The sequence below is a fragment of the Sapajus apella genome, unplaced genomic scaffold (assembly GCF_009761245.1).
Source record: "Sapajus apella isolate SASKATOON/1434 unplaced genomic scaffold, GSC_monkey_1.0 scaffold57, whole genome shotgun sequence".
In the NCBI taxonomy this organism is placed as follows: domain Eukaryota; kingdom Metazoa; phylum Chordata; class Mammalia; order Primates; family Cebidae; genus Sapajus; species Sapajus apella.
In genome coordinates, this window is record NW_022436997.1 from 13,190,527 (window position 1) to 13,213,559 (window position 23,033).

General features: G+C 32.1%; 1 protein-coding gene across 1 annotated transcript in view; it reads left to right on the plus strand.

Moving 5' to 3' along the window:
- CCDC178 (coiled-coil domain containing 178) overlaps positions 1-23,033 on the plus strand; it is a 477,035-nt gene that overhangs the window by 24,110 nt on the left and 429,892 nt on the right. The window contains exons 2-3 of the mRNA XM_032245388.1: positions 2,033-2,113; positions 17,003-17,062. Of these exons, the coding sequence (XP_032101279.1) occupies positions 2,056-2,113; positions 17,003-17,062 (118 nt within the window). The 5' untranslated portion in view covers positions 2,033-2,055. The remainder of the gene's footprint in view (positions 1-2,032; positions 2,114-17,002; positions 17,063-23,033) is intronic.

Here is a 23,033-nt window from a genome sequence, read left to right on the forward strand (position 1 = left end):
AAAGTTGTCTAGTGATATATTACCTGGTAATTTCACTATTTAGAGTATCATTGGATTAGTTTTTGTTGTCTTTTGTTTCTGTTGATTTTGGTTATGTAGTCATTTTGTATGTTGAGTGACCTTTGAGTCAACACACAAAATGTTGCCTTACTGAGATTTTGGAATCACCCAGGTAATTTGAGGCTGGGCTTCAGTCTATGGGCAGTATTCTTACAGACTTTATTTCTGTTTCATTCTATTTCTTAAGATAAAGACTTTTAGGGTCTCAGTCCTAGAAATGGGTTAATTTCTCAGGGCACCTACACTTGGCAGAGTCTGAATTCCATCTTCTGTTACCAAAGTTTTGTGTCGCCCTCACTGGTACTGCCCAGCTTCTCAGTTGCCTCTCCCAGGTCAGATATTGCCCCCAGGGAAAAATTGGCCTAAAATGTTAGTCTCGCTTCTCTGGATTTTTGACTTCTATCAGATCTGGAACTAGGTATTACTTATTACCTTGTTAATTCTTAGATGCTTTTTGAAGATTTAAAAATTATATTTCAACCAGATTATTTTAGCAGTAGTAGAAGCATTTTTTCAGTTTACCCAGTTCTACCTTACTGGAGGAATTCATTTTCTTATTAATATTATTCAGTGTTTCCAGTAATTTTGTGTCATAGAGGAAATAAAATTAAATGTTTAAACTATAATCTTCATTGAATTAAAAAACGTTAATGTCCATAAAACATTGTTATGTTATTTCAGCATTTAGTTATGCTCTTTTCTATGGCTTACTTTTGCTTAAACATTGGTCTTTATGAGCTAGAGTGGTTTATTTGGAAGAGCACTAGACTTGGATTTATAGTTTTCTTTCATAGCACTTTTCTCTAAGAAGTCTGTTTTCATTGCATTAATTTACTAATTTTAGTCAAGATTTTCTGGCTTGTAAAACAAAAAAATTAGATGATTTTCTGTCTCTAAACTGTATAATGATTTAGATTTGCAAATTAAATGAGATGATTGTTATTTCCGTGTTTATAGAATTATTTTCTTTCTGTTTAGCACTTTAAGTTTCTAAATTAATATCAATTTTCAGGAAATATAGGGAACAGAGAAACTTGTTAAATACAGCATAGGGAGGTTGTCAGCAATGTGGAAAATTGTATAGGACAAAGTATTTGATATTTACATAGGTAAAGTACAGGGAGGGGAAAAAAGGAACAGAGAACACATGGAATAAAAGATAAGAGACATTTCACTTAAATGCTATGTACAGACCTTGTTTGTATTATTAAACAATTCTTAAAAAGAGAAAATATGAGACAAAGAAATGTGAACACAAAATATATTTAGTGATATTAAGACATTATTAATTGTGTTAATTACATTATTTTTATTATGGCTATGTTTAAAAATTTTGAAATATTTACAGATACAATAATATCATATTTGTGATTTGCTTAATCATGATCAGAAGTAGGTGAGACAGGGCAACTGATGGGTGTATAGAATTCAAAACTGGCCACAAATTGATAATTGTTGAAATTGGTTGATAGACACACAGAAATCCATTGCACTTTTTGCTCTACTCTTAAAATATTCTAAAAAGGAACTGAAGGAAGGTGAAAAAGAGATGGTAGTAAAGTTAAACATTTATTATATCAAATGAAAACATTGTAAGTTCTAAAATCCCCCAGGGCTTGGAACCTATAGCTACAACTGCCGATGCTAAATTATCTAGTGGTCAGGCTAGGTATTGGTTTAAATCACCAGCAAAGTAGAGGATCAAAGATCCCTCTTTAATGAAGATTTTTGTATTTGATGTTTCTGAATGAGATCATAATAGTCCTAATAGGAAAAAGAGTACATTGTTGGATTTCCTTACATTTTAAATATAATTTAGTACCAATATATAATTATATATATAAATATGTTATATATCTCATATTAGAAATTTATCCTGACACTATCAGTTCTTGAATTGACAATTTTTCGTGAAATTAAATACAAACTAATTTAGATTCATGATATTTAAATATTTTTTCTTTCTAATTAGGTTTTAAAATATTCTTAATAACGATGCCTGAAAACAAGACAATTTCCTCTTCTTCCACTAGAGGTGATCAAGCCAAGATAGGTAAGTTTATCGTAAATTGATTTTCTTTGAAAATAGTTCATAGATAAATGGAATCTCAATCACTTACAGAGGAGAGCAACTGCAGAGATAGTAATCTTTTCCAGGATAATGGTCACAAAACCAAAACTTACTGAGACTGGTAAAGTGAGGTAAGAGAAAAGAGTGAGTCAGTATAACAAAAACACATTATCTGAATTATAATCAATTTTTTAATAATTATGAATGAACTGTATTATAGGTAATAAAACAGGTAAATAGTACAACAGAGGTGTGCTGGAATCAGCTCTTGTATATATTTCTTCTCAATTCCACTCCACTGTTAACTTCAATTGGCCATGGTGGTAGTATTTATTGCCAACTAACAACTGGATATTAAACTTTTACCAGCACATCATTGAAGCCAAACATGCAAAATTGAAAATGAAAACACGAATATAATTTTGTTTTTAAAATTATTTTATTGCATTACTTTGCTCTATTTATTTGCATCTTGAGCTCTGACATCTTTTATTCTGTATCATGTTAGCAATGTTATGTCTTTGCATGATATAGAACAGAGGTCAGCAAATTATAGCCCATTCCCCAAATCTGGCCAGCAATCTTTTATTTACACACCCCAAATTAGGAATGTTTTTCATATTTGTAAAGAGCTCTGAAAAGAAAAGAAAAAAGAAGACAATGAGGAATATGCAACAGAGACTGGATTTGGCTTACAAAATCTAAAATATTTAGTATCTTGCTTTCCAGAAAACATTTGCCAACCCTGGAATAGAACTTAACCTTGAATGCTTTGAGAACAATAGATAGTCTTTGAATCAGTTATCCCCTGCCACACTGATGCTATATAACAACCAACCGTAAAAATATAGGTGCATACAGCATAATAAACATTCATTTTATGCTCACTTGTGCATGAGTCTGCCAGATGGTTCTGCTGATATCAGGTGGGCTCAGTACAGTTCACTTATGTATCCACAGTAAGCCACAGGTTAATTCAGTACCATTATTGATCTTGCTTATTTTGGTTGAGCTCTTTTATGGGTCTAGGGCCTTGGCTGGGAAAATTAGGCTGATTCAGTTCTGCACTTGCTTTTCTCTCATATTCCAGCATACTATTAAGGGGCTCGATCTCTGGGGTTTGGCAGTTTCAAGAGGAGGAACAGAAGCAGAGAAAGCCTCTTCAGGCCAAAGTGCAGAACTGTTGCACTATTATTTCTGTTACATTTTATTGATCAAAGCAAGTCACAGAACTAGCACAGAGACAATGGATAGGAGATTAGACTTCACCTCCTGATGAAAAATGCCGCAAAGTCACATTGCAAAGGAAAGTGAATACTGGGAGGAGAAAACTATTGGGGTTATTATTGCAATCAACTTACTACAATTTTCTTCAGGGTTATAATTGAAAGCAGTCATTTAGTAATTCCAAATGTAGATAAGGTCATGACACAATGGATTTTATTTAAAATTGTTAGTCTTGGGTTAGAATCTTATTTCATCACCACATATTTTCTAAATGTTTGAAAAACCTTGGTTTTTAGCTCTTTATTTCTTCTATCAATATTGACTGAAAAAATAATGTTATTTCATTTTTATTTATAGAGTTCATTGTGTAAAACTTAAGCAAAAGCTTGTTTTTATTTCTGGAAATTGATCCCAATCTCAGATTAGCAACATGGAACAGGTTATTCATTTAAAATAATTTTCCCAAAAACACAATTTGGAACAAAGAGAGTAATCAAATCATACAGGTGTTAACTCATATTTAAATAGTTGAAAGAACTACTGAAAGTCTTTGGGTTGATTATAATGTGAATTAAAAAGACCAATATTTTGTTCCAAGACTTCAGAGAGCTGACCTGGTGATTTTCCTTTGAATGACTTGACAAAGTCTATTTTAAATTGGAACAGAAAATGATTGGTCTACACTTGTCTGCAGGCATATTAAGCATGACTTAAGCCACTCACCTCCATTTGATGCAGTAGATACGCATAGCAAATAAAACTACATACCACACGATTTAATGGAATGTAAGTCTTCTGTCATGTAGATTTCTGCAAATGCATAAGAAATGGAAATATGTTTGGCTAACATTTTGGAAAATAGTTAATAAATTGTCTTTTAAAATGTGCTTGGTTAGCAAGTTTAGGATTTTTGTATTGATGTGGCATTAAAAACTATATTTGGAATGCAAACATCAATAGGTATTATTAGTTAAAATTTACTTTCATCACTTTAGCTTCACACCATCATCAAACTTCCTATTCTCTATGTAAGACAACCAATCATTATAAACAACATTCAACTAACCCAACAAGGCATTGAAATGTCTATGTTTAAGCCACAGGAATTTATCAGTTCTGTGTGTTTATTACCAGTGTTTATTACTATGTCTTCCAAGATTTTAAACTTTCAAGTCTAAAGCCATCTGCTGGATAATGTACGGAATGTAATTATGTACTGATTTTTGAAAAAGTTGTCATTAATTCTGTCACAAGAACACAGTGTGAGGTCATATTTACTAACTTCTGTGAAACTGCATTCAACATAAGAATACTTTAAAAAATATCCAAAATAAATCACTTTTTGATGTTCTTTTGTTCATGATGTAACTACTGTGGTCATATGGAAACTCTCACTATTCAAAAAATTATTAATTGGGCCAGGTGTGGTGGTTCACGACTGTAATCCCAACACTTTGGGAAGGTGAGGTGGGTAGGTCACTTGAGATCAGGAGTTGGAGACCAGCCTGGGAAACAGAGTGAGACCGTCTCTCTACAAAAAATACAAAAATTAACCAGGCTTGATGGTATGTACCTGTAGTCCCAGCTGCTGGGAATCTGAGATAGGAGGATCCTTTGAACTAAGGGCAGAGGTTGCAGTGAGTCAAGATTGCGGCATTGTACAATCCAGCTTGAGTGATAGAGCAAGACCCTGTCTCAAAAAACAAATAAACAATAAAAATAAAAATAATTAACTGGATGATTATTCTGTGTTCTCAGTTGACATAAATCATGAAACAAATTACTACTCTTTTTCAAATTGTTCTGTAAAGTTACAGCCATATATTTTAAATAAGATGACCAATAATATTTTCAGATGACTCACATTTACAATGGTTAGCTCTGTTTGGGATAACACTTTTTATTACAATTAACAGAACCTTTTAACAAACTATAAATTTTTGACTTTACAGGCAATATTTTCTCTAAATACAAAACTACATTTCATAGCAGCATCACATTTATTTGTATAGAAATACTGATATTGGATTTATTTATTAAGGTTTTCCTAATATATCTTTTTCATAACGTGTTTTCTGTAGAACAGGTAGAGGATGAATTGTTTTACAGCATAGTGTTTTGATATTTTAAGATAGGAAGCACTTTGCATGTGTAAAAATATCTGAAAAATACATGTGAAGTTTAAAGAATAGTGATAAAATTGTGTATTTGTGCACTTACAATTGGGCTTAAGGAATAGAACTCTGTGTTCACTCACTTCTTCCAAATCGCATTTAATTTTATATATTACATACAAATATTAAAATAATACATATATAGTTCTATATATTTTATTTCATATAACAATTTTAACTCTCCTATTAATTTGCTAATGTTTGTTAAATCATTTGAAAATAGTAAGTTTTAATTTTTACTTTTTTCTCAATGTAATTTTTTTCCCATTTTCTTCTCTATCACTTGGCTGATTTTTTGTGTGTGTGCCCTGTTGAATGAAGGTGATTAAAATGTGCACAAATCTTCCTGTTCACAATTTTTAAAGTGAGACTTTTGATGTTTTGCCATTAAATAGGATTTTAATGGTTTGTAGAGATTATTCTTTATGATTTTCTTTAAATTTTGAACCTGTTGTGAATTTTATTAATAATTTTTTTATATCTACTAAAATTTTTCTGGACTTTTTTTTTCTTTACTCTTTAAATTTAATGATTTGCATACATGGATTTACAATTTTTAAACTTTATTACTGGGACAAACAACTTTTTAAATTGTATTGTATTTTAATATATTTCTAAATTTTGTTTCATAATCATTTGTTTAGGATTTTTGCATCTTCCTTATTCAATTACATTGGCCCCTATGTTTTCTGAGCACTTCTTGTTTGGTTTTGGTAATAAGGGTTTTATAACCTCAAGATTGAATTATAGAGTGCTTCTTTATTTTCTGTTCTCCAAAAAAGTTAATATATTTTAATGATTTTTTTTCTGGAATATTTGGCTAAAATTATCTCTTAATTTGGGGGAATATAATAAATTATTGATACAAAATTATGTACTGGTTTTAGTACTACTCCAGCTTTCTGATTATCCTCAATTCACTATTGCTTAGCAAGCTATAATTTTTTCTTTTAAAAATCTACCTGGTTAAATATTAAATGTATTGGTACAATACTGTTAATAGTCTTTATTTTTATATCTATAGGCAGTTGTTTCTTTTTTACATTCATAATATTGTATTTGTTTCTTCTGGTTCCCCTCTGTTTAGTCTTGTCAGTCTTGCCAGAGGTAATTCCTTTGTGTTAACATTTTCAAATTGGTAATATCAAAACTTTTGGATTATCTCTAGGTTTTTGTGTTATTTTGCTTTCTATTTTATTAATTTGGGATATTATTACCTTCCTTCTCTTCCTTCTCCTTTCTTTGTGTTTGCCCTCCCACACATTTTAAATTTGGATGCTTAGATTCCTAGTTTTCAGCCATTTTTCTTTTTTAATATAGTTATCTCAAGCTGTAAGTTTCCCTTGAAATAACACAGAGATAATATAAAGGATTGGAGGATCAAATCAAATCAGACTCATATAAAGTGTATCTTTGCTAACTATTTTAAGGCTATAGGAAATTCGCAGGTACAGTTGAAGCAGGGAGACTTCTGGCACCATCAGAACAGTTTTCCATGTCCTGGTTGGATGTGCTCTGCTCCAGATTAAAGAATAACGTGTTTAAGCATGTATGCACAGCCATGCAACTGATTCAGAAGACTGCTCTTTAGTCATGAAACAGCTTCATTTTTTATTAAGGTAGTTTTATATTTAACATGTTGTTTTTCAGGGAGCCATATCCCATAAACACATAGGTTCAGGTTTGTTTATGATTATAATTCACAGGGCCAAAAACATCCTGCTAAAAGCTTTCTGTAGGTAAGAACTCTCCAGTTAACAAATGCCAATTAGTATGTTTGCCAGAGTGTCTGTTATTAGCATGTTTGCTAGGGGATTTGACCTGGTCACCTGTTTCCTTTCTTTGGGGGCCTACTCTTTACTTCTCATGGGAAAGTATGGATTATAGACCTGCTATAACTTTTAGATTTAATTGGGTTTTGATTTGTTTTTGACTCATGTATTATTTAGATCTATGAAATATTTTGGTTATGAGTTTAATATCTATAAGATCTGCCTCATGGATTATGTGACTGAGATCCACTATACATTTTTATTAATTTTCATCCTTTCAATCTTTATTAGATTGAGATAAATCTGTTAATTTACCTACTTTTGGTAGATTTTTCTGTTTCTACTTTCATCCCCTCAAATTTGTTCCCATGTAATTAGGTGCATAAAGGTTTTGAACTGTAATGATATTTTTTATATAGTAGTCTTTAGTATTATGAAATGTTCAAACTTGCTCTACTTAGTTTTCTCTGATCAGAATTCTATGTTAGCAGATATAAAGATCACAACAATTGCTGTATTTGCTATTCATTTGCCTAGTATATATCTGCCCATTGCTTAATTTAAAGCTTTCTGAATCACTTTGTGTGATGTATACAACATATTGTTAGAGTTCACTTTATTTTACTATTGATGATTTTAACCCATTTACAATTACAAACAAGATTCACAAAGTCTCATTTTCATTACATTTTATATTTAAATATATTTATACATATGTATTATATAGATTATTTACTGTCCTTTTTAACATGTAGAAAATTTATGTTACTAATATCTTACTTCTCTCTCTTTTAGATAATGTGCATTGGATCTTTATTATAAGCAATACCAAAATCAGCTAAGAAGCTTTTCTTGCCTTTGCATTACATCTTCCTATAATTTAATTAAGGAATATTAATTGATTCCTGGTTTATACTTATAATGTATTCTTATTATACTTTGCATATACTCTCCTACTCAACACAATATTTTTGACTAGTACTATATCTGCATCATTAGTACTATATCTGCTTTGTCAGAGCGTATGTACATAACCCTTCTAGTCTATTATACTTTTCTCATCCTTCCATATTAGTTAAAAAGCTAATATTCAAGACTCACTGCCAGTATTATGCCAAATTTCTCCCATCATTTTTGCCGTACTGCATCTATTTTCTAGTGGACTCAGGAAGAGATCCAAGGAAATATATTCTTTTTCTTCTTTTTTGTTTTTTGAGACCCAGTATCGCTCTGTCACTCAGGCTGGAGTGTGGTGGCATAATCTCGGCTCACTGAAACCTCCACTTCCTGGGTTCAAGAGAGTCTCCTGCCTCTTCCTCCTGAGTAGCTGGGACTGCACATGCATGCCACCATGCCCAGCTAAATTTTTTGTATTTTAGTAGAGACAGGGCTTCACTGTGTTGCTCAGGCTGGTCACAAAGTCCTGAGCTCAGGCAATCCGCTCTCCTTGGCCTCCCAAAGTGCTGGGATTACAGGCATGAGCCACCGCTCCCAGCCAATAAAATATATTCTTTCATTTCTTGAATGTTCATAGCAATTATCTCTGGCCTATATACTTGAATGGCAGTTTTATTTGATAAATTCTTTGGCTTACATTTTTTATATAATTTATTATTTTGTTTATGAGAGTATTTTAAATGTATTTTCTAATTGTCATTTGACGTCAAATTATACCAATTTTATTTTCATCTAAATGTAATCAACTTAGTATTCTTACCTAGATTCCAAAGGATTTAAAAAATTTTTCTTTACAGTTTAAAATTTTACTAGAATATAAAAATTTTGGAAATATAGAAAATATGATATGCCTAATAGTAAAACATTACTGTTTTCTTTCAGGTACATTATCTTTTAACAGATATACATATATTTATACAAATGCATTACAATTTTCAAATTTAAATTATGTAATTAACTTTTATACATTTTTGCCATTATTAATAATTACATTTTTATTGAATAATAATACTCAATCTTCTTTATCATAATTTAAATAACCATTGTTCTATTTTGGCACATATGCTAAGTTATACTGTGTTTAGCTTTTAAAATTAAGCTACAATTCACACAGCACAAAATTTACCTTTTTTAAGTTTACAATTTAGCATTTTTAGTATAAGCATAAGTTTGTGCAGCCATTACCACTATGTATTTCTAGAACATTTTCGTACCCCCTAAAAGAAACTTGGTACCACTAGCGTTCATTCCCCATTCCTCCTCTACCTATCCTCTGATAACCACAAATCTGTTTTCTTGCTCTATGGATTTGTTCACTCTAGACATTTCATATCAATGATTTTTTAAAATAGTTGGCTCTGCATGCCTTTCACTTTTTCAACTAGGATAATGTTGTCAAGGTTCATCCACGTTGTAAAATGTATTCATATTTAATTCCTTTATATGACTGAATAATATTCTTCTGTATGAATATTCCACATATTGTTTATATATTCATAAGTAGATGGAGGTTTTAGTTGTTTATGTTTTAGGGGCATTATGAATAATGCTGCCATAAATATTTGAGTATAGGTTTTTGTACAAATATATGTTTTCATTTCCATTGAATATATAGTTAGGAATGGATTTGCTGGGTCATTTTGTAATTCAGTGTTTAACTTTCTTAGTAAGGCCAAATTGCTTTCCACAGAAGCAGCAATAGTTTACATTTCATATGGCAAAATATGTGGACTCCAATTTCTCCACATCCCTACCAACAATTATTAGTTTCTTGGATTTTTGTTTTTGTTTTTATTTTATTATTATAACCTCCTAGTGACTTTGAAGTGATATTTCACTTATTTTTTTAATTAGTAGACTATCTAGAGTATTTTTAGGTTTATAGAAAACTAGTATGTAATACAGAGCTCTTGTATACTCACTGTCTCCTACCCCACATTCACAGTTTCCAATATTATTAATATCTTGCACGAGTGTTGTATATTTGTTAAAGTTGATAAATCAATATTGATACATTTGTATGAATTAAGGTCCATAGCTAATTCTTTGTATGGTGCAGATCTGTGGGTTTTGACAAATGCATAATGTTATCTCATGCTTCTCAGATTTCTTTCCAACTTAGGTTTAACAAGAAGTGTAGAGGGGCTGAAGTGAATATTTCCCTTCTCTCAATTGGTTAGGTTCTGTTAAGGTATTTTCCTTTGAAGGTTAGTGTTAAATAGAACATTCTGGGCATATTTCAAAATGGCAATTTTTACCCTGGGAATAATTCAGAATAGTTACTTTTCCCCTTCTTCTAGAGGTAGGAAGGAATATTCCTTAAAATGTACCTGGGAGAACATGGTGAGCTCCTGGAGATAAAAGTAAAAATATACTTGGCCCTGTAAGACTGACTCCCCAGAAGTTTTTAACTTTCAAACTAGTCCACACTAAGCTTCCAATAGTTAATCAATTAGACTTTACACTTTCCTACCATTTTTGGCTCCAGCAACTTCTGCATTTGCCTGACCCTCCAGTTTTGGGGGTGTCAATTTGCATTGTAACCTTAACTTTCTGATGGACCTAAGAAGAATTGTTTTCCATCCAGCTTTTTCTTTTAAGAAGAACTAAATGCTGACTTTCAAGATTTTTATGTATCAAAGTGTAACTGTAATTTCCAAACTGATTTTGACAAAGCCTGTTTGCTTTATTCCTCTATATAAACCATTGGTTAGTTTTTTTTTTTTTTTTTTGGATGTTCTACATTTTTGTTGAAAACTGGACATTTGAAATAATAGTATGTGAAAAACTGTGGACATCAGATTCTTTGTCTTCTCTAGGGTTTGCTTTCCCTGCTGATTTTTGTAGTTGTTAATTTAGCAACTTTTCTGAATTAGTTCTCTGAAGCCCATAATTTTTTCCTCTGTGGCCACTGAAATCTCTCTCCAGTAGGCTAAATGGACAATTAATGTTTGAACAGATATTTCTCTACATTTTTGGAATCAAATCTCTCAGTCTTTGCTGAGCATCTTTACATGCATGTTGGGATATGTCTTCAACATTCATCCAAGGACTTAATGACTCAGCCTTAGCCTTTTCTTTCTGAACATGCAGTCTCAAGGTCAACCAGAGGTGAGATATTAGGGCTTTCATGGATCTTTTTTTCTGTGCCAGATCCTCTAATGATAAAGGGAGTTGGTCATATGGGTAAGAGATGAGACTGGAGTAATTGTCTATTGCACTAGTTCTTAGCTAGAATTGTGCATCACAGTAACCTGAAGAAAATGTAAAAAAAGCCTACAAGTCTAGGCTCTCCCCTGAAAATTTTGATAGAGTAAGCCTAGTAAAACCTGGACACGTATTTTTACAATATTTCCTTGAAGCCAGGCATAGTGGTGCATGGCTGTAGTCCCAGCTGCTTGGGAGGCTGAGGTGGGAGGATTGATTGAGCTCGGGAGTTTGAGTGTAGCCTGGGCAACACAATGAGACCCCTACTCTAACAACAACAACAAAGTCCCAGAAATCCAGATACTATTCTGGTTAAGAACCACTGAGTAGATAAGTGTAATATGTAATTTCTGATATTTCAGAAATGTAAGATATGTCTAGAAGAGCTGGAGTTTGATAGGTGCTACTTCCTTTAAATCTCTTTTTTCCAATAATATGTTTGACTTTTTCTTGATCATGCTCACAGCCTTGGAAGTAAAGTCTTTCAGGGAATAACCAGATATGTCTATAAATGACAATTCTTTAAGAATGAGGCTTTCAAAAAAACTCCAACTCTCTTCTGCTTCCTGTGATATCATAAATGTGGACCTTTTTTTTTCAAGGCTTTGTTGACCTTCGGAGTCAGGGTTGGGACCAAGGAAAGTTAAAATGCCACAAATGTTTGTGTTCTTACCAAGATTTATCTGTTTTTCTTGAATAGTTGCTCACACAGTTGCTGGAAGTCTTTGCTGTATTTCTGGAATTCTGAAAATGTTGATTTCGACAATTTTGCCTTTTTTAATCTTTGTATTTCTGGAGAGGTAGATTTTTCAAAGGTCCTTATTTTATCATTTTCTCTGATATCTCTTTTTAACTTTTGTCTTTTTTGGTTTTTGTTTCAAGTATTCAGAATTAGAATTTGGGGGACACAGGGTACGAACATTAGTGTGGCCTTGAATATTTATTTTATATTGTTTTCCACAAATATACCTCACATTCAACAGTCTATTAACATTGCTACAACATATTAATTCCAGATTTTATTTGATTATTGTTAAATAGCTAGTATATTAAATAGAAAAGGACCTAATTCCACAGTTGCTCTAGTTAGCATTTTTTATTACCAAAGAATGTAAATAATTTCCATGTGTTCATTTAATTATTTAATCTTCTCTCATTTGGACCGTCTGATGATGGATTGGTAATAGTTAAATATTTCAACTTATATAAATAAAACCTGAAACCCTTATATATTATTTATTTTTGTGTCATATTTAGTGAAAATAAATGCCCATCTACCTTATGAATTTCTGTCTTGAATCAAAGAAGATAAAATTATCATTTTAATATATTGTTAAATTATTAAATCTAAATAATGCATGGCCAAATGTTATATATCATGTTAATTTGTATAATTTTAATATATTTTGAAAAATTTTAAATTCTATAGTTTATCAGGAACTTACTTTAGAAAATCTGTTTCCTGACAGAATGGTTTTGATGAGCACATGCTGTTGGAATTTTATAACTGGAATATTGTATAACAATACAGTTACCCACTAAGGCAGAAACATGAATTAGGGCATAAATTTATTTGAACCAATGTTTTTCAGGGTCTGTTTCATGTGCAGCTCTTTGCAGAAACTGACTATAGGCACATCTCCTTTTGTTGCACTTCACTTTATTGCACTTTATAGATCTTGTGTTTTGTTTTGTTTGGTTTTAATTGGAGGTTTGTGGAAACCCTGCTTCCAGCAAGTCTATTGGCAGCATTTTTCTAAGAACATGTAGAAAACTTTCATGTCTCTGTGTCATGTGTTAATACTTCACGTGCAATATTTCTAAAATATTTTCATTATTTTTATATCTGTTATGGTGATCTGTGATCAGTGGTCTTTGTTGTTACTATTGTAATTTTTTTCATGTAACTTGAACTACACACATATGACAGCTAACTTAATTGATAAATGTTGCATGTATTCTGACTGTTCCACTGACAGCTCCCCCCAATCTCTTTCTCTCTCCTGTACCCTCTTTGTACCCTGAGACACAACAATATTGTACTTATGCTATTAATAACCTTACAATGCCCTCTAAGAGTTCAAGTGAAAGGAAGAATTATGTGTCTCTCACTTTAAATCAAAAGCTTGAAATGATTAAGCTTAGTAAGAAAGGCATGTTGAAAGCTGAGATAGACTGAAAGCATAGTCTCTTGTGCCGAGCTGTTAGCCAAGTTGTGAATGCAAAGGGAAAGTTCTTGAAGGAACTTAAAAGTGCTACTCCAGTGAACACATGAATAATAAAGCAAGCAAAACAGCCTTATTGCTGATATGAAGAAAGTTTATATGGTCTGGATAGAAGATCAAATCAGACACAACATTCCATTAAACAAAGGCTTAATCAAGAGCAAGGCCCTAACTCTATTCAATTCTATAAAAGCTAAGAGAGGTGAAAAGGCTGCAGAAGAAAAGTTGAAAGCTGGCAGAGATTGGTTCATGGAATCTAAGGAAAGATATCATCTCCATAGCATAAAAGTGTAGGGGCGAAGCAGCAAGTGCTGATCAGAAGCTGCAGCAAGCTATCCAGAAAATCAGGCTAATTGATGAAGGTGGGCATGCTAAACAATAGATTTTCAATGTAGGCAAAACAGCCTTATATCAGAAGAAGATGTCATCTAGGACTTTCATAACTAGGGAGGAAAAGTAAATGCCTGGTTTCAAAGCTTGAACGGACAAGCTGAGTCTTTCGTTAGAAACTAATGCAACTGGTGACATTATGAAGTTAATGCTCACTTACCATTCCAAAAATCCTAGGGCCCTCAAGAATTATGTTAAATCTCCTCTGCCTGTGTGCTATAAATGAACCAATAAAGCCTAAATGACGGTTCATCTGTAGCATGGTATACTGAATGTTTTAATCCCACTGTTGAGAACTACTGCTCAAAAAAGGAAGGAAATTCCTTTAAAATATTACTTCCACTGACAACATATACATCCAAGCTCAAATGGAGATGTATAAGGAGATTAAAGTTTTCATACCTGCTAACACAATATCCAGTCTCTAGGCTGTGGATCAAGGAGCAATTTTAACTTTCAAGTTTTATTAGTTAAGAAATGCATTTTGTAAAGCTGTATCTACAATAGCTAGTGACTCCTCTGATGGATCTGGGCAAAATAAATAAAAATCCTTTGGGAAAGTGTATACCATTGAGAATGTTCATGATTCATGAGAGGAGGTCAAAATATCATTAACAGGAATTTGGAATAAATTGATTTCAACCCTTCTGGATGACTTTGAGGGGTTCTAGACTTCAGTGGAGGAAGTAACTGAAGATGTGGTAGAAAGTGCAAGAGAACTGGAATTTGAAGTGGAGCCAGAAGATGCAACTGAAGGGCTGTAATCTCATGATGAAACTTTCATGGATCAGAAGTTGCTTCTTGGAAATGAGCAAAGAAAGTGGTTTCCTGAGATGAACTCTATTCCTGATGAAGATACTGTAGATATTGAAATGACAACAAAAGATTTGGAATACTAGATAAATATAATTGGTAAATTAACAATAGGTTTTGAGAGGATTGGCTTCCATTTTGAAAAAAGTTCTACTATGCATAATATGCTATCAAACACTATCACATGCTACAAAGAAATCTTTTGTAAAAGGAAGACTTAATCCATGAGGAAAACTTTACTGTCCTACTTTGAGAAATTGCCACAGACACCCCAGCCTTCAGCAACCACCACCTTGATCAGTCTGCAGCCAACAACATTGAGGCAAGACCCTCCACCAGTAAAAAGATTATGACTTGCTGAAGGCTCAGATGATCATTAACTTTTTAAAACTGAAATATTTTTAATTAAAGAATCTTTTTAATATTTAGACATAAATAATACTTAGACAATGTTTAGAAATATTGTTTTAGATATAGTATCACACTCTTAATAGACTACAGTATAGTATAAACATAACTTTTCTATGCTTTTGGAAACCAAACACTTTGTATGACTTTATTGCAGTTGTCTAGAACTGAACTTACAATATCTCTGAGGTACACTTGTATTCTTAGTGTGGTCATTATTTCACTCTAATGTCTTCCCTCATTCCTCCAGTTACTGTAGTTTTCATTCAGTAAATAGTCATGAACACTTAATACTATATCTGGGATTCTTTGCTACTTACCAAAAATACAGTGGCTAAAAATAGATGTGCTCCCTGCCTTCATGAAACTGGTGTGTTGAAAGAGAGAGACATCATAATTTATCTTGGTAATTTAGGAAAACCATTATGAATGTTGAACTTTGGGATATTCTGTTTCTGCATTTCATATGATGATTTTTTATTAGCACAAATCTCAGTTTTATAACTATAAATTGCAGATTTTCTAGTTTGAATCTAAAATTTTTAAAATTTCTTTGAGATGTCTAAAATATTTATATAATTATCTGATAACTTTTTAAAAATGTTTAATAATTTTTGTGGGTATCATATCTTATCTTGAAATATAACTTATTTTCATATGTCTGTTTTTGTATAGAGAAGAACCTGTTTCTTTTCTCTTCATTGATTTGCACATTTATTTCTTGTAATAGTCTTTGAAATGTATCCTTAGAATACGACACATATTCAGATATTTAAAGGACAAGGCCGTCTCTCCACTACAAACACATGCACATGTTTGTCATAACTTTTAGAATTTTTGATATTATTACTCATTTTTAAAATTTAAAAATAATTGTTGAGTTCTTTATATATTATTAAACTGGAAAAATACTTTTGTAATGTTTATCTAGCTTCCTAATGTGAACTATAATTTACATTCTTGTTTGTTTAAACATTTTTTATGTTCTAATAATATTTTATACTACCACAATCTTTTTAAAACCCAGATAATAATTATTAAATATTTTCCTATGTAGGTTATAGTTTTGTGACTATAATGACATGTCTTTTGGATATATTTTTGTGTCATTGGTGTTGGCAATGCTATCTTTTATAAAAATCATGATATATTATTTATGTGGCATATATGTAAACTCTCTTTAATCATTTTGAATTTGTACTGGGGATTCTCTAGAGATGCAGTCATGCCATGTATAAATAATTGCACTTATCTCTCTTCATATACTGTATTTTTTCAATAAACTGTGCTATGTCACAAGGCTAATCTTACCGTACTGTTGGATTTTTAAAATCCATGTATAACACAACACTGGAAATTAGATTAAATCTTCACTTACATTATCTTGAACATTAAACAGAGAAATGATGTAGAAATCTTCTATTAAAATTGTGAATCTCTTTATCATCCCAGAATGTCACCAAAATGACTTCCCATTTTCTTCATGAGTGTTTTCTATCATACATCCTTGCAGAGAAACACCATCCAAACTTTGTCTTTCTCTTCTATTTATCTGCTTAGCCCTTTCTTATGTAATTTATCCTATGTGTCTTTATTCTGATTCTTATTTTCTTCCCTTACCCTTACTAGTGCAATATAGGGCAGAATATTTGACTCAGGAAGCAAATATTTTATTGTATTGTATTTTACCTTTTATAGGTTTAACATGTCAAGAAGTAAAGGCTCTCAGAGAGAAGACATGGTCAAGGACAAATGAAGGTATCCCAAAACTATTACATATAATTTTCATCTCTTTTTTCTGTCATGTATTAATTTTCTTTTCAAAAAGTTGTAAGCATGAAAATAACTTTAGGCATTCTTGTGTTCTTCCTAATTGTTCTATTAATGAGTATAATCTTAAAACTCCTTCAAAAAATACTTATCTATTGGTAGTGTCTGTTATATACTCCATTTCCTGTATTTCCTTTTTCATTTTGAATAATGCATACTTATAGAAGAGTGTACAAAGTTAATATGTGTTTTTTCCATAAATGGTTATGAGGAAACACCTGTGTCACCCTCACTTACTTCACACATAGACCTGCCCAGCATTTCAGAAGCTCTCCCTGTACTCTCCTGAACAATACTTTATGCCATCCTATACCTGGGCTTTTGTGGTGCTAATTTGCTTTTCTTTTTAATTTTAACTTTAGTGTTCCATATGTATGCATTCCTAAAGATATAATTTAATTTTACATGCTTGTTAATTGAAATTAAACTGAATTAATATATGTTGGTTGATGCCTTTGTTCAACATTACTTCTTCCTTGTTGTTACTTTTTTGCTCAGTGTTATTTGTGGCTTTCATCAATTTTGCTGTACCATTGTACAATACCATTCATTATTATTATTATTTGCTATTTTGAATAACACTCCTAGAAATATCCTTGTACGTATATGGTTTGTGAGTTTCTCTAAGGCATACCTATCAGCAGAAGTGGTAAGTACATGGTGTGTCTATCATCGACATTATTTGATGATGCCAAATTATTTTCCAAAGTAATTACATGAATTTATAGTGACATAACAGTGTAGGAATGTTTCAGTTGCTCCATTTTCTTGCTACCACTTGACATTATTAAACTTTTAAAGTATTTACAATCCCCATACTATGTAACAATGTCTTATTGTGGTTTTAATTTAAATTTCCCTGGTTATTATTGATGTTGAAAGTTTTTTCATGTGCTTTTGGGCATTTTGAGTTCTACTTTTGCAAATTGACTACAGCTAGTGCTCAACTTACAACCACGATTGGTTCCAACAGACCGGTCGTAACACGATTTGGTCATAAGTTGAGTAGGCTATATGTACAGTACTGTGAAATGACGTTATAAAAATCTTTAAGTCATGTTTTATCATAATTTTCTTTCATTATTGTTATATATCATAATTTTCTTTGTTCATTTTATGCCAATTTGTATCATCTCTACACCATTTTGTTTCTTATTTTTACATTCGTCAGGTTTAAGTAAAACACTGCATTACCAGTACAACTGGTTTAATATTTGCAAAACATACAAAATTACAAAATACAGGTGCAGACAAAAATACAAAATACAGGTGTAAAAAATACCATAGGAAACATTTTCCCAATTGCAAAACATATCAAAATATATAAACATGTACGAAACATTTTATTGGCCACTGGTGCTTGGCTGTGGATCGTTGATGTCGTCATCTGAGGCAGCAGTTGGGGTTACCGGAGTTGGTTCTTTCATAAAGATGGTGAGCTTTGTCTGAATTGTATGTTTCTTTTTTTCTTCATAAATTTCACGATACGGACGAAACACATTGTGCGCCCTCCGTTCAATCCTTGCAAATCGTTCGATTTTTGGGTCCATTGCTTCGAAATGTATAAGAATTTTATTGGGAGGGGTTTGATGAAAACTATCCAAGACACAAAACACAAATTGCTGTACCGAGTCTGGGATAACAGTTGAAATGGTGCACGCGGAGATGGTAGTGCTGCCGGAAGCTGGTCCGCACTGTCCTACGCCCAGCTGGGCAACGTTTGGGCTGCCAGATGCGGAGCAGTGGTGGCTAGCGATTGCGGTCATAAAGTCGAATGGTCGTAAGTTGCATAGGTCATAAGTCGATCAATACCTGTATATCTTTTTTCTAATTTTCTGAGTCATTTGCTTTTTCATATTGATTTTTAGGAGTTTCTCATGTAATATGAATACTAATTCTGAGGTAAAATAAAACTCAGAAATTTTGTAGGATTTATATTTTTCTTGAAGATTTTTTTGATGAACATTGATACTTTGAAAGCTCTAAAAAGTCTTGCAATGAAAAAAATCTTCTCAAGTAATATGCTATTTGAGTATAGAACTGCATCTTTCCGTACTTATAAAAATCTCTTGAAATTATATATTGTAAACAGGATTTGAAGAATGCTAGTGTAGTTGAAAGACTGGAACTAGAAACAAAGTTTAAATCTTAGTTCTATCAGTTGCTAACTTTGTGAACCTGGTTTGATTCACTACCTTTCTGGGCCACATTTTACTCATGTGTAAAGTGAAAATTAATATGTGTTATTGTAAAGATTAAGTATCATAGTATAATAAATTAACATGTTGAAGTCAACTGTCATGTATATGTTCAATAAATATTAGTCATTCTTACTTTAATTTGAGATTTTTTTCATCCTCACTGGCTCAATAAATTATGGTAAATTTATACTACAAGATACCATTGAAACTGATGTTTTATGTCATGTAATATAATTCTAGTTGTATAATTTACCTTTATTTTATAAACTTCTGAGAAATAAAAAAACTTCCAATTAAATTGTTAAACTTACCAACCTTGAATTTTAAGGTGAATCCTGATGTGACTGGTCTTAGTGTGTAAAAAAATATTTTTCTAACAACTTGAAATACAAAGTTGAATTTGAAATATGGTTTGAAATTGACATGGAATCTCTCTGTCCTGAGAATGAAAGAAATGTATGTGTATATGGTCTCTTTATATATATTTCATATATATGCACACATACATACATATATACATATGAAATATTCTCCTCATAGCTATAAAGTATTTGGAAGTACACACAAGCAAATTATAACATTGGTTGCCTACTGACAACTAATCTTGGGTTGTGATGTCTACATGTTTTTATGTTTGATAACTTTGACTCTGTACTCATTATTGGTTTAGATAAATTATGCATGGGAAGACCACGATGCTTCCCATTGGATTACTATGGGGGCAAGAATGGCATGGTAACTTTTCAGGTGATTGATGGATTAGTTTTCTTTTACACTTTCAAATTAATTTTAACACAGTTCTATAGTGTATGAAATTTTGTTGATTTTTGTTTTATTTGCACTTAATATTTCCAGTTTTATTTATTTTATTTTTTAGAGAGAGGTTGTTGCTTTGTTTCCAGTGCGGACAGCAGTGACACAGTCATGGCTTACTGCAGCTTTGAACTCCTGGGCTCAAGTGATTATTCTGCCTCAGCCTCTGGAGTAACTGGGACTACAGGTGCATGCCACCATGTCCAGCTTTCCAATTTTATTTTATTTTTTAAATTCTAATTTTTAAAGACTGTGTATTAGGTTTATATTCTATTACAATTCTGATTCTTTCATGTCAGTATCTAACTTACACAAGAATTTGATTGTGAAAACGTTATTCTTTTAATACTCTGAACATTCCACAAAAGGGCTGCATTGCAAACTCCCCAAGTCACTGATTGGGGTACTGAATGTAGGGATTGGAGTCATCAAGACTCAGGAAAGTTGTGGGAATATCTGTTTGAAGATTAGAGTAAAACTAAAGTTCAAAGATAATACTGAGGTCTTAATTATGGGAAAACCTCACATCATCATCACAGAGTCTGAAGGAAGTGATTAGAGAAGGGGACTGAAGTTGTGGGTACAATGCCAAAAGCTCAGCAGCTTGGAAAATAGGACATTTGCTTCCAGTGCTCTACTGGAAATGAGCCCCTATAGGTTGGGCTGGCTGATATATCAGGAAAATGTTTTTTTACAGTTTTAGAATTATTTATTTCTGGCCAGGCATGGTGGCTCATGCATGTAATCCCAGCACTTTCAGAGGCTGAGGCAGGTGGATCAACTGAGGTCAGGAGTTCTAGACCAGTCTAGCCAACATGGCAAACCCCATCTCTACTAACAATACAAAAAATTAGCTGGGCATGGTGGTGCATTCCTGTAATCCCAGGTACCTGGGAGGCTGAGGCAGGAGAGTCGCTTGAATCCAGGAGGCAGACGTTGTAGTGAGCTGGGATCCTGCCATTGCACTCCAGCCTGGTGACAAAGCAAGATTCCATTAAAAAAATAATAATAATAAAAATAAAGATTTCTAGGGCCGGGTGCGGTGGCTCACGCCTGTAATCCCAGCACTTTGGGAGGCCGAGGCGGGTGGATCACGAGGTCAAGAGATCGCGACCATCCTGGTCAACATGGTGAAACCCTGTCTCTACTAAAAATACAAAAATTAGCTGGGCGTGGTGGCGCGTGCCTGTAATCCCAGCTACTCTGGAGGCTGAGGCAGGAGAATTGCCTGAACCCAGGAGGCGGAGGTTGCGGTGAGCCGAGATTGCACCACTGCACTCCAGCCTGGGTAGCAAGAGTGAAACTCCATCTCAAAAAAAAAAATAAATTAAAAAAAAAAATAAAGATTTCTTTCTTTCTTATGTTTCCCTTTAATGTCTTAGTACACACATATATATTTCCACTTTTACTAGTATTTTAAATGTTGTTTATTTACAGCTTAACATTTAAATTCTGAATGTATTTCTGTTTCGAATACATTAACGTTTGTTTACAAAGTGTTTTCTTTTTAATATGTATTTTTTACGACATGGAATTCTTCCTTGACACCTTTGTTTTTTGGAATGTTCATTGAATTTCCAAATACTTTTGAATTGACTTTATATGACAAATTTCTAACTGTACAGTAGATTAGTTATATATACTGCAACTAGTTTCTACTTACTAAATTTTTTTATTATATTGCTGTCTAAGATACCTACTTTTATTACCTTTAAAATGATATAATCTGTATCTTTTGGTGATTTATAATATGTATATCAATGTTACCTTCTTGTATTCATCACATCCTGTGTATGATTTTGTTATTCTGAACTGCATATGCCACAGATAAATGACAGTGACTTAAATTCTTTCCCTATATTTTTTCTCTAAATTTCTCTTTATGTTAAAAAATAAGATATTTTTCTAATATAATGTTCTGTTTTGTTATGCACATATCAATTTTTATTATTATCTATAACTTTAATTGTAAACTAATAACTTGGTGCTGTTCAGCTTAAGTTCTAGGTTTGCTCATATTTTGTCACATCAAGTTTTCTTTTTCAGAAAATAATTGTATACATTTTATTTATATTTTTTTCTATATTTTATAATTGGTTATTTTTGGATAGATGTAGCCATTTATGTATTACAATAAGCATTTGATTAGCACTATATTTTATCATTTTCATATTTTTTGAACAATTACCTATTATTGAATATTTTTGCTATAAACTTACTTTTGCCTTATTTTATGCTTTAGTGAGCTTTGACATATAAATGTTCTGTCTGTAATTGTTAGTATATATTAACATAAGTTATTCTGGAAGCATATAAACCTTATATTTCTGTATGTATGTGCGTATGTATTTATAATATATAAAAATATTTTAATGGTTTTAGAGTAAAACAATATTTTTTATTTTATAACATACATAGAAGAAAATGTCATCTTAAATTTATAATTTAATGTATTTTGATAAGTGTATACATAAATGTAACTACCATGCCGTTCAAGTTAGAAAACATGTCCATCACTCCTGAAAGTTTCTCACCTACCATAGGCAACTGTTGTTTTGATTTTTATCACCATAGCTTAGTTTTGTCTTTTTCTTGGACCTTGTAATAAGGAAATTAAATGTTTCAAGTATGTTTTATCTGACTTTGTATGCTCAACATATTTTTAAGATTCACTAATGTTACTTTATGTATTTGCAGCTCATTCTTTTCCACTGGTCCACATTATGTTATTGCATAACTACACAGTATTTATTTAAATCTGTTTTTCTGCTGATGAACATTTAGGTTGTTTCCAGATATCACTGTTATAAATAAAGCTATAGGAATGGTCTGGGCTAATATTTTTGTGGACATATGCTTCTATTTCTGTTTGTTAAAAGCTTAGG